Source organism: Protomyctophum parallelum (genome assembly GCF_964188405.1).
Source record: "Protomyctophum parallelum genome assembly, chromosome: 11".
Classification (NCBI taxonomy): Eukaryota; Metazoa; Chordata; class Actinopteri; order Myctophiformes; family Myctophidae; genus Protomyctophum; species Protomyctophum parallelum.
The window spans coordinates 37754430-37766800 of NC_139707.1; the positions used below are offsets into that span (position 1 = coordinate 37754430).

General features: G+C 44.8%; 1 protein-coding gene across 4 annotated transcripts in view; it reads right to left on the minus strand.

Moving 5' to 3' along the window:
* The window catches only part of dcaf6 (ddb1 and cul4 associated factor 6), a 30979-nt gene that overhangs the window by 6497 nt on the left and 12111 nt on the right, over window positions 1-12371 (minus strand). For 2 of the 4 annotated variants that reach the window (XM_083776115.1, XM_083776114.1), the window contains exons 8-14: window positions 10288-10381; window positions 8658-8777; window positions 6749-7273; window positions 6086-6286; window positions 3867-3926; window positions 1628-1841; window positions 422-522 (exon numbers count right to left, since the gene is read on the minus strand). In XM_083776115.1, coding sequence (XP_083632241.1) covers window positions 422-522; window positions 1628-1841; window positions 3867-3926; window positions 6086-6286; window positions 6749-7273; window positions 8658-8777; window positions 10288-10381 — 1315 coding nt within the window. The remainder of the gene's footprint in view (window positions 1-421; window positions 523-1627; window positions 1842-3866; window positions 3927-6085; window positions 6287-6748; window positions 7274-8657; window positions 8778-10287; window positions 10382-12371) is intronic. The other 2 variants (XM_083776116.1, XM_083776117.1) reach the window with 2 other exon arrangements.

The following is a 12371-nucleotide window of genomic DNA, read 5'->3' on the forward strand; positions in this document are numbered from 1 at the left end:
AAGCTCACAATGCGCATGATGCACAAACAAGTATATAAATCAGGCTTTACAGGCCTCGTTCTTTTTCCCTCCATTTTTGAGGGCCTCCTATGGCCAGCTTTGTGTGTTTGTGTATACCAAATTTGTGTATACCAAATTATTTTCTTTTTTTATGTTTTTTTTTCTTGCCTTTTTATAGAAAGACAGACAGTAGGCCGACAGGAAATGGGGGGGAGAGAGATGGGGGAGTGACATGCAGTAAAGGTCGTCGGGATCGGGAGTCGAACGCACTGCACACTGCCATACTGACTACCGGCCAAGGTGCCTGGACCGCTGAGCCATGGCCCATTTTTACACGATAAATTAACACTCAAGGATTTTACCGTTTCATCAACGCATCATCAATCATCAATAGTTTCTCTATTGGCTGTGTTTGTGTCACCTTGCTGTGTTGTGGAGCTCTCTTCTGACAGCTCTTTGTTATGTACAGGGCCAGATGGTTTCGGCCCTCCGCTGGCTCTGGAGCTCGATGTTCTGCTACTCCTGAAAGAGGTCAAAATAAGAAAATAAGATGCCTGGGAAACTAAATCAATTCTCAAATGGAAAAGCGTGGAAAAGTGTGGAAAAGCTTAAATGATCGGATGGATTTCCCCACAACCTCTCTTTTAGTATTATTATTATTCATTATTCAGTTCACCATCAAGTACAGAGGACCTCATTTTTGGAATACATTACTGCCTCACATCAGAGACTGTACTAGCCTTAGTTCTTTCAAGAGTCAATTACTGCAGTTCCTATTATCAAGCTTGGGCAACACGCCCAAGTCACCCTGCTCTTTATTATCATTACTTGTGCAAGCAGAGTGCGCAAGTACTAGTTTCGCCCAGGACGATATCCGATGCGTATGCACCGTCCCAGCAAATGACGTAATGACTACTCACAATGCAAGGCATTAGTTTCGCCCAGGACGATATCCGATGCGTATGCACCGTCCCAGCAAATGACGTATTGACTACTCACAATGCAAGGCATTGGGTCCTTTAATACCCTGACGTCATTTGATGTCATTTGTGAATTTTTCACATCTGCTCTTTATAGCGCCACCAGGAGGCCGACATATGTAAAACACATTTTCTAATATTACTGCTTCAGATTTTATCAAAATTTCACGCAAAACAGTACACATAGTCATGTGATCAAGACGGGTTTGTTTGATTTCTCATAATCCACCCTCATTGGCTAGGATTGGCATATAAACTTTTCAGGAGTAGCCCGCTTTGTACAAATCACCACAACTACTCAACGCGCACGCACACACACACACACACACCCCCCCCCCCCCCCCCCCCCTGGCCTATATGTATTTTCATTAGATGTTTTAATTTAATTTAATATAATTAGTTAAAGCTCACTTGGCAGCTTGAAGGAAGGCCACTCGATAAGCCCCGCTGGGTTTTTTTTTGGCCCTTCCGGCACATTGTTTTTCTGATTTTTATACAAATGTATTTCATCCCATTTGAAATTTCCTTTGTTTGTTTTTTAATGTACAACAAACTAAATGTGCAAATAAACTAAACTAAACTAAATTATTATTTTTGTGCAAATAAACTAAACTAAATTATTATTTTTTACCAGAAGTCAGTCTCACCACTCATCTGTGAAGTCCAGTTTGATAGTACTGGTGGTGGTTCCTTCAGAACTGTAGTGCAGGCTCAGGACTGGTTCAGCTGCACTGGTTCGGCCACTGCTACTACTTCCAGTAGTGGTGGTGGTGGAGGTGCTGCTGGAAGCCACTGGCTCACTGGTAGCTGCAGGCCCTGTTCCAACAGGGCATGGAGGAGATACAGCATCTGATGAGCCTCCTGGAGAAGGCAAAAAAACAAAGAGAGATGGAAAGAGAAGCAAGTGTGAATTGAGGATAAATCACAATCAAAACACCCGCCTGGTCAAAACATTCAGAGGATAAAGTGACACATGGATAGGTCTCGGCGGTGTTGATTTCGTCGACTAAAACTAAATGAAAAATGTCCGTCGACTACCTTTTTTCACTGACAAAAACTAAATAGAAACTAAATGAAAACAAAGCTATAATGACTAAAATATATCGATAATTTCGTCAATAAATAAAAACTAGACTAAATTGTTAGGAACTTGGAAGGGACTAGTGGACAAGATATCCAGTATAAGTAATTTTACACCTGGTTGCATGCTGAAAATAGCAAACGTAGATTTAGTCGACTAAAATTAGACTAACACTAAAACATTCCAGGTGACTAAAACTAAATGAAAACTATTCAAAAAGACTATGATTAAAAACTAAAATCAAATGTTGCTGCCAAAAACAACACTGCGTCTCAGCGACTCTCCCAACAGGCTTGGTTGTGCATAGGCATGCTAGCACACCAACAACACATGGGGCACATTAGCTCTGGTCCATAGCTCTAATGCGTTGCATTTAGAGCTATGTTACTCTCAACCTCCACCGCTCGCATGAATGCAGACCAGCCTCTCGTCTTTAGAGTAAATAAAAAGAAAGTTTTTGCTACTCAACAAAACAAAGGCGGGTTGTGTCATTAGAAAGCCTACTTTCCTTCTACCTTCTACCGATATTGCCCAGAGAATTGCCTCATAGAGAATATTTTTCTTTCTGGCCAAAAAATACCGTTTATAGAGTGCTTCCACTAAGGAAAGTAGGCTTTCTAATGACACAACCCGCCTTTGTTTTGGTGAGTAGCAAAATGTTATTTACGCTAAAGACAAGAGGCTGGTCTGCAGTCATGCGAGCGGTGGAAGTAGAGTAACATAGCTCTAAATGCAACACATTAGAGCTATGGACCAGAGCTGGGGGCACATGCAACAATGCTGACAGGTTGGGTAGAATACACGCACGCACACCACACTATAAAGATTATCTAAGAGGTATCTATTATCAATAGCAACACAGAAAACACACAAATTCAAGCCCGTGAAAAGGGAACATTACACTCAGCCCAATTTTTTGCTAAGGTACCAACATGTTGCTTGTGGAAAAAATAACTGAAATCAGCTATTGTTCAGCCTTATTCATTTATTTATTTTAAATCAAAAGGAACACCTTTGGAAAAATTATATCAGCCATTCCACTGACCAACATGGGGAAAATCAACAGAGAGACAGGATATTTCTCTGACGAAAAACAAAAGTAGTGGTTTCGACCCAAAAGGCAAAACAGGAGTGCATGATCTGGATCAGATAGGCAGAATCTATCAATCCACATGTACATTACTGAGTGAGGGGGAGATTGTCTCATGCAAATGCAAAAGCCGCATCACATGTGGAGACATAGAGAAGGGGCAAGGGGCAGCGGGAATGTAGTGGTGGATAGCGAAAAAGCGAGAGAGTGGAAGAAAATGATGGGAGAAAAGGACTGGAGAAGCGTGTGAGAGAGGGTAGACTAGAGGCTGGGCACACCTGAACTTCCATGCGCGGCCAAAAGAAGCTGTCTGCCGGCGTTTCTTCCGGGTTTTTAGACAGCTGGTGGATGGAAATGAAGCTCCACACACGCGGCAGAATGCTGCTGGGGCAAGCTTTTCCGGGAATCTGGCCGACGCGGCAACCTGCCCCGAGGGCGGAGCTTAATTTCCATCCACCAGCTTTCTAAAAACCCGGAAATGACGCTGGCAGACAGCTTCTTTTGTCCACGCATGGAATCCTAGGTCTGCTTACATCCATAGCCAGACGATTGGATATCTCCACCTAGCCAAGCCTAACTAATCAGTAGGCAGAGATCTCTGAAAGTCTGGCTATGTGAAACCAGGGTTGAGGAGGCCAGAAGAGAAGAGAAGAGAAGAGAAGAGAAGAGAAGAGAAGAGAGGAGAAAGCAAGAAGCAGGGAGAGAGAAAACGCACCCTGCTGCTCATCAAGAGTCATGGATCCCAGCTGTTTGTTTACCACAGATGAGGGGGAATCTGGAACACAAATGAGACTGACTAAACATCGGACAGTGAGTTCAAACCAATAGGGGGCACACAGTCGGGGCACATACAGGATAAGAGTTCAAATTCATGTACATGTCAAGGCCAAGCATGAAGCCATCGAAATGGGCAAAGAAAGGGCATAATGCACTCCCTCAGCGATCCCGGCGTAATGTATTGTATGTACATTGTACAATGGTAAATGGTGTATTTATATAATGTATTGTACGTCTTGATAATGAATTAAGTACAAAAGGGCCACAATGGAAACGAGCTCCCCGGGCTATCCTTGCGTTAGCCTTTTAGCATAGCTTTTGTAACTGTACTGCCCTATACCGTTTTCCCAAACTTGCTAATAAAGTATTCAATCGATCGATTAACCAACATATAACACTGTGAAAACCACAGTTGAGCTTCAGTGTCATTCACTATAAATTCGAGCGCAGTATACATTGCTTAGACCAGTGGTTCCCAAAGTGGGGTCCAGGGACCCCCAGAGGTCCTTGAGGGAGTTCCAGGGGGTCCACAGCTAAATGATAATTTGGAACAAATGGACCCTTATGGGTCTGTAACTCTGAGAGTACAAATGAGAGTACAAATGTACATTTGTACACTCAAGAGTTAAATTAAAAATGATTTTACTATATAAATTGGGGGTCCCAGAGATAGAAATGCCATTAAATGGCTAAAACATGTCCTTGAAATTAAACTGGTTGAGAATCTCTGCCGTAAAAATCTTCTCTTATGGGGGGGTCCCTGGCATATCTTTTGAAATGGGGGTCCGCGGACTAATTAGCGTCAATTTGGGGGGTACTTGACATGAACGTTTTGGAACCACTGGCTTAGACTATCATTACACCCATGACAAACTCACAGGAGCTTATCTTTATAGAAACAATGTGAGAGCCCACAGAGAAATATTCACCCCCCCCCCCCCCCAAAAAGGTGTAACCATATAAGCACCTCTCTGTTCGCCAGCCTGTAAGCTATGTACGGTACAACTGTAAAATGTTTCTATGTCAGTGCCAGTGGTGCTCAACCTTTTTCATGTCGAGGACCCCCATAATTATCTGTATTTGGTCGCGGGCCCCCATCTGAAAATTTGTTGTTCCAGGGACCCACCCAGAAGCAAAGATTTGAGTTAAAAACGTTCGCTCTACATTAACCCGAATGGGTTAATGTATTAAATATCCCATTAGCCTGTTCTGCTTTCTTTCATTCCACCAAATTTTGAGGGTTCACATGCTAGAACTCTACAGATAAAAAGAAAGAAAGAAACGACAAAACTTGACATGTAATTCAGCATAAAATTGTTTCATGCCGCTATAAATCAGCTGTAGTGCAATTAATGATGGGACAATATGGCGAATGTATTAACAGCAGACTGAGCAGAGCACACATGACAACCACACAAACATCCAGAATTTGTGTCGGAAGTGTAAGTGATTCATTAATAGTGCCGTTTTCCCCACGTTAGATCAATATTATCCGCTTATGGCTGGATTGGGTCATCGATGATGTCTTCTAGTCATGAGACTTGAGCATTGTACATTCTTACTGCACCGTCAAACACAGGTACACAACCACACAAGCTGTGGGGATGCCAAAGCAACGCTCCATTGTTGGCTGTTGCCACTCCAAAACAGGGGAACTATGGAGGACTTCCAGCAGCAACTGGATTAAAATGAGGAATCGGGAGTTGAGGACTGAACATCACAGCAGAAAGGGGATAACATTAACATCACAGCTACACAGTAAATCCTCAGTGTTTAATTTATCTCAGAGTGTACAAGTGTAAACAAATGGACATGTAAGAATTCACGTGGGACCTCCTCTGTGGATGGATACAGAACAGAATGGATACAGAACACTGGATTGTACTGTGTATAGTGGTTAACGTGGACGGGAGGTGTGATCTTGTCAATGGGTGACGGTTGGGGATCATTTTTTTACTTTGTCACAATTATACCAAGCCACGACCTCCTAAGTTTTTAGCCTAGGGCTACACTTAGTTTGTGCAAAAAAGAGACAACTCCGCCATGCCTAGAAGTGGTGAGGAGCGGGATGGGATGGGGGGGGGGGCAGTGTGAGTTGTTGAGGAGGAGGAGGCCAGGCAAACGACAGCTATGAAAAGGGGGGGGGGGGCAGGAAACCTGTACGGGGGGGCCTCTCGGCAGCAGCAGCAGCAACAGTGGCAGCTCTTTGTGACAGTCTCTCAGTCATCATGGCTTCAGAAGAGGAGGAAGAAGAAGAGGCTGTCCCGCGCTCACCCTGTCCCGGAGGGTCGGCCAGCAGCAGGAACCTCTGCAAGCGCCTACATACTAAACTTACCGGCAGGTTGTGAGGGTCGTACTCTGACAAAGAGGAGGTAGAGGGGAGAAGAGGAAGAGTGAATACTGGGGTGAGGGGAGGGAGGAAGGGAGGAAGAGGAGGGCGATGAAGAGAAGGAAGAAGAGCGACAACTGAGGCAAAGAAAAGGGAAGGAAATGAAGCAAATAGTATGCTGGAGGGGGGGGGGATAAGAGTGAGGTGATGCTGCCGCTTGAGTGGAGTGCCTCCAACACACATCACACACACACACACACACACACACACACACACACACACACACACACACACACACACACACACACACACACACACACACACACAACGGAGACTCCGCGCTACAAATTATGCAAATGAAGAGGCAGATATTACTCTGCTGGACTGGGGGGGATGGGGCACTGACTTTCTGGGACTGCACTTTTATTTTATTTACGTGCCCAGGTGGAGGAACAAGGAGTACTTTGTGTGGATAAGGACGAAACTCTTACCGGACAGTGTGGGGTCTGAGGTGGGTGTGGGCGTTTGCGTTGGTATGGGAGTCCCCCCAGCAGTGTCGGCTCGACTCCTCTGCTCCGAGTCCGGGGAGGAGGACGTGGGAGGCGAGGAGGTGGTGGCGGCCGAGCTCTCCATTGACGAGGAGCTGGAAGGAGCCGGAAGGGGAGGAGGTGCCGAGACGCTAGACGACGACCCTGATGAGGAGGAGGTGGGTGATTTAGGCGTGGCGTCGGAGGCAGCGGGGCTGCCACCACTCGCCTCCGGTTCGACCACCGCAGCAGCAGCATGCCTCGACGCTGGAGTGGCGCTCGTGGGGCCCTGAGCGGAGGCCTGCAGCATGGGGGGAGCCGGGGCAGCGGAGGCCTGCAGCATGGGGGGACCCGGGGCAGCGGAGGCCTGCAGCATGGGGGGACCCGGGGCAGCGGAGGCCTGCAGCATGGGGGGACCCGGGGCAGCGGAGGCCTGCAGCATGGGGGGACCCGGGGCAGCGGAGGTCCCCTCTGGACGGAGTGCCGTTCCTATAGGCGAAGAAGAAACAACACAAATGGATGCTTAACCCCTTTTGGGGCATTATGTTTTGCTTTAGCTGTTGAAAAATAGCAGATGTACAAGCTCATGGCATGAGCTTGTAGGTCTGCTATTTTTGAAAAAACTACATATTTTCAGATGGGTGTCGGTAACCAATTACATATAATTGTTGGGGTACTTGACATGAAATATTGAGCACCACTGACATAGTGACATTCAGAAAACTGTCAGGATTTGACATTCTTTTTATTTTGATGTCAGGTCTAAAGGACCACTTCATCACTTTTCAACCTATCTTCATATAATTGGTCCTCACTAATGTTCATGATAAAATAGCACGATTATTTTCTACTCTGTAGTCCGTGTCTCATAGGAGGACTGTGGGCAGTCCAGAAACCCATCCACCAGTGACATCATCGTTAGGCAGATTTTTGCATTTAAACAATATATTTTTAAACAATATTTAGATTTTCGTGAGAAACGATTGCTTCCATTTTCGCATTGAAACTTTTCAGGTATAGAAAGCCTGCAGTTTCTATTAGCTTAGCTATGTCACTGGTGGACAGGTTTCTGAACTGCCCACAGCCCATTTCTTTTTTTAATATTTTATCATGATCATTAGTGAGGACCAATTATATGAAGATAGGTTGAATAGTGGTGAAGTTTTGAGCGAGAACCCCTTTTGGTGTTTTAAGCATTAGGTTATACTTTAGCTGTTGAAAAATAGCAGATCTACAAGCTCATAGCGCGAATGCTGTGCTACGAGCTTGTAGATCTGCTATTTTTTTTAAATCATGAAAATGTGGTGCAAATCTTTGAATATATTCTTTCAGAGCAAACGTTTTTAACTCAAATCTTTGCTCCTGAGGGGGGGGGGGGTCGAAGGCCAAATCATATCATACTATAATTAACCGAATGTCTGTGTGTCCGTGTGTCTGTCAGAAACAGTGCCGTAACTCCTTACTGCCTGCACCAATCACTCCCACTTTTCACACAGACATTGACCATATGCATATGGAGGGCGTAACGAAGCCCTTTTTTTATTTGACACATTAATGATTATTAATTAATGTATTAGTCAATTACAAACGCACCCGGGCGCAGTACCATTCACGGCCACAATGGGGGGGGGGGGGGGGGGGGCAAATATCTCACAACGGGTAAGGACTAGTACATATAATTCTGGGGGTCCTTGACATGAAATAGTTTAAGAACCACTGACACATAGAAACATGAGGTTTTTCAGAATATTGTCCATTTAGAAGATTCTTTTTTAGAATTGTCCTCAGGTCGAAATGGGGTAAGAGCTTTCATTGTCCCGTCTCAACATCTGCAGGAATAAAGCTGGACTGGCGTCGTTTTAGTGTGTCTCACCCCTGGGTCGTGCCTGTGGCCTGGTTCCTCTGCTGCTCTGAGCTTCGCTGGCCTCCTCGAACCAGCGGGACAGCATGTCTGACATTCTTTGCATCAGAGACACATTGGGACTCTGCTCTCCTGCACGAGTGTGGACAACAGTGATTTAAGATCAGACTTGGCGCAAACTAAATACATAGCCTTACAACACGGTGTTATTAATGGCAGTATGAATCATCGTGAAGTACAACTAATATGGTATTGCATTCTCATGCCTGTTCACAACAGACGCCTGCTAACAGCTTCAGTCTTCATTCCAACCTGGAAGGATGCCGTTATGTCCTGTGTGTGTGTGTGTGTGAAGCCCTTTCCCCACTAGACATGCTGCACACAGCTCCTCACTACACTGGTGCTTGCAAGTGAGCATGCAGATCAATCGATGTAAGAGAAAATACAGGACACACACGAAGCAAAACATTATTAAGGGTGCAGGGGCCCTTGAGATGGTTCCACTTTAAGTTGCTCAGGAGAAGGAGGACAAAATAGGGGGACTGCGACACCCATGCTGAATGCGTGGAATACTGTGCGGTTTTGAACATTGGCTCAAGTGTCACCTTATTCATTTTGTTCTTCTCAGAACAGAAACATCCCTGAAAAAATACAATTCATGAAGTTATGGTATTCTTCATGTGACCACCGCGCTGACTTTAGGTGCGTTAATACCTGTTCAAAACATATCAAATAAATAACGGTAGTGGGTCGCACATACCAAGACTTCAGTTCAAAATGAAATAAATGTTTTGAACTGAAGTCTTGGTGTGTGCGACCCACTACCGTTATTTATTCTTCGAAATATCACATTACTTCTCTTCATATCCCTAATACTATATATGTGCTAGTGTGTGCATTCTTTTCTTTCTGTAAAGGCTAATGGCATGCCTGCCTGTAGGTTGGCCAGTGCTTATTTCAAATTCACGGCCAAACTCCGGACCTGGAGATTGGAGATTGTAGCGGCACTCAGACATACAGGTACATTCAACAACACATGTTGCTACACAACTGAGGAAGAGAGGAATTGACCCTTTGCTAAACCCCACGACAAAAGCAACCATAGCTAAGGTGGGCAATGTCACCTCATAGCGGTCAATGTTATTTTGCATGGCTGTGTTGTTGAACACATACACAGCCCTAATGTAACGTCGAGAAAGTTACATGACTGACCCACCCATGTGATGGCAATAATACTAATCAAAGTAGTCTTACCGTGCATGAAAACTCCTGTCCAACGGTCGTTAAAGTTGATTGAGTTGGATACTGTATAAGATTTCCTCGTATTTTCTAGTTTATTGAAATAATGTCATGCAAATCTTTCCAGTGCATAGCCTACTACAGGCCTTGTTGGATAGATCGGTTATTTAAATGGAGAATTCCTGTCATTTAACATGGACAGCTTGCCATCGCAGAGTGGATGGAGTGTGTGGGGCTTAGCGAAGGGTTAATTGCATATGTGGAACAGCATTTTGGGCAACTGGATTTCCACTGCCGTTCAGAGATTTGTGTGTGCCATGCGGGTCGCGTGGTGGAACTGCTGTTCGGAGATGTGTGCGTGCCATGCGGGTCTGCTGTGAGTGCGATTCAAAAGACCTCTCACCGTCTCTCTCTCTCTCACTCTCGGGACGAGCTCGGGGCCCGGTGTCAGACCAGTCCCCTCGTAAACGAAGACGCTTCACTGGGGGTTGCCTCAGCTGTGGACATATAAACACACACATGCACACACACAAGAAAACTGTCAGTCAAAACACAGTTAAAAATAACCCATCTGCCAAAGCAAAACACTACATGTCTGTCACTATCCTTTTTAATGACCCACCACCATCTTTCTAGCAACATGACTGAGGTCAAGCTATTTTTCCATCCACACATTTCGGCTCTGTGCAGAACAACAGGCTGAGAGCCAGAGATGAGGGGGGGGGGGTCACAGTGGGCCGGAGCTATCAAAGGATTTACACAGGAAAAATATGGTACTAACTGGTCTGGTTATGGAAGGACAGGTGCTGCAAGAAGCACGGGACATTCGAGATTACAACAGATATGACAGACAGGAGGAGAGTCAGACAGAAAAGGAGGGAACAGGAAAAGGACAAGTGGAGCTACAGGTTGGAAGGAGAAGACCGACATGGTGGGGTCAAGTGGAGTAAAGGGAGAGGGGGTAACGAGACTCTCCTTGGCAAGGCCCTCCACTTCGCCCCGGGGTCTATTTTTGTCGCGTGGCAGTGAACCGGCCTGCGTCGGTCGCTGTATTTGGAATGGAATGTTGTGTGGTGGTTTGAATGCAGACACAGCTGAACACTCCACGAGCCAGTGGAAGGGCTGGCACCGTGACCCAGCACATTTTGTTCATGCGCACGTGAAGCTACCCCCCCACCCCCCCCTCCAAAAAAACATTTCATATTCTGGATGAAATACCTCTACAGGGGAAACAGGTACGGTCGCCCCTTTTCAATCTCGCCCCACTACTCTACCTAGCTGTAAATAACAAACATAATTCATGTTGGTGATTATTTAAAAGGTATTATCATATTAATTTATCATTGTTAAGTTCACTCGGTATATCCACGGGCATAATAGCATGCTGATGCCATTACAAAACATGGGTATTAACTGTTAAATACATTTAAAAGATTTGCGGGGGCGAGTTGGTAAAGGGGCGAGTTGTTTGGTATTCCTACAGGTACGTAAATGTACACGTTATGATATGTGCAACTCTTTCTTTTACAGACCGGGAGATGCACAGCAAGACCTCAGACTTCCAACCTGTGTTAATTAAACCAACAGGTACCAAATATGTGGTGGTGCAAATGAGATATAAATTAGTTGCAGAACAGTACATTGTCATGCAAAGGTTTTCATATTCATGGTGTGGGGTGTTTTGGTCACAAAAACAGTTCACAATATGGATTCCAGCTTCTGGCTGCACTTGACTGGTTCCTTTCATTGTAGAAAAATTAATCTTATTGTATAATCGGAAATCCCTTATCTCTGGTTCCTCTCTCTCTTCTCATCCTCTGTCATCTTGCCCTGGCTTTTCAGGGTAATCAGGGTGATTTAATTGCTCTATGTCAGTCGGCAACTTTGACGATGGAGAGGGCCACTATATTTCCACACTCACTGCAGAGGGCCACATTGCATATTAGTGTTGTAGCAAAAATAGCTGATCTACCAGCTCAAAACGCGTCGCAGTTATAGATCAGCTATTTTTTGCTATATTTGAATTGAAATCCTGATTTTTTTTTTTGCCATTTCATAATTGCAATCCTGAAGTAACCGCGTGTGTCGAATGTGAAGTCGGTGGGGCAAACGGTTGTCGAGTTACGTGCATTACAACCGTACACACACACGCACGCACGCACGCAGACACGTGGCACATTTATAGTAGGATGTTAACTTCATGAACTAAATACAAATACATTAGACATAAAAAAAAAGACAATAACATTTTAATACTACTCATTAAAGGTATATTCAGTGATTTCACTTAATTCAAATATCACTTATTTTTTTGTTTTGTTCTACTATAGAGTGTGCTGGCCATATAAGGAGTTCCTCCCTGTCCCCAGTTAACCCCTGGGGGTCAAAAAACCTTAGGTTTCGTTTTTGACTCTCTATCCTGATTGGACGAAAGGCTGGGTCCCACAGCCAAAAACGAAACCTAAGGTTTTTTGAGTGAAATCACTG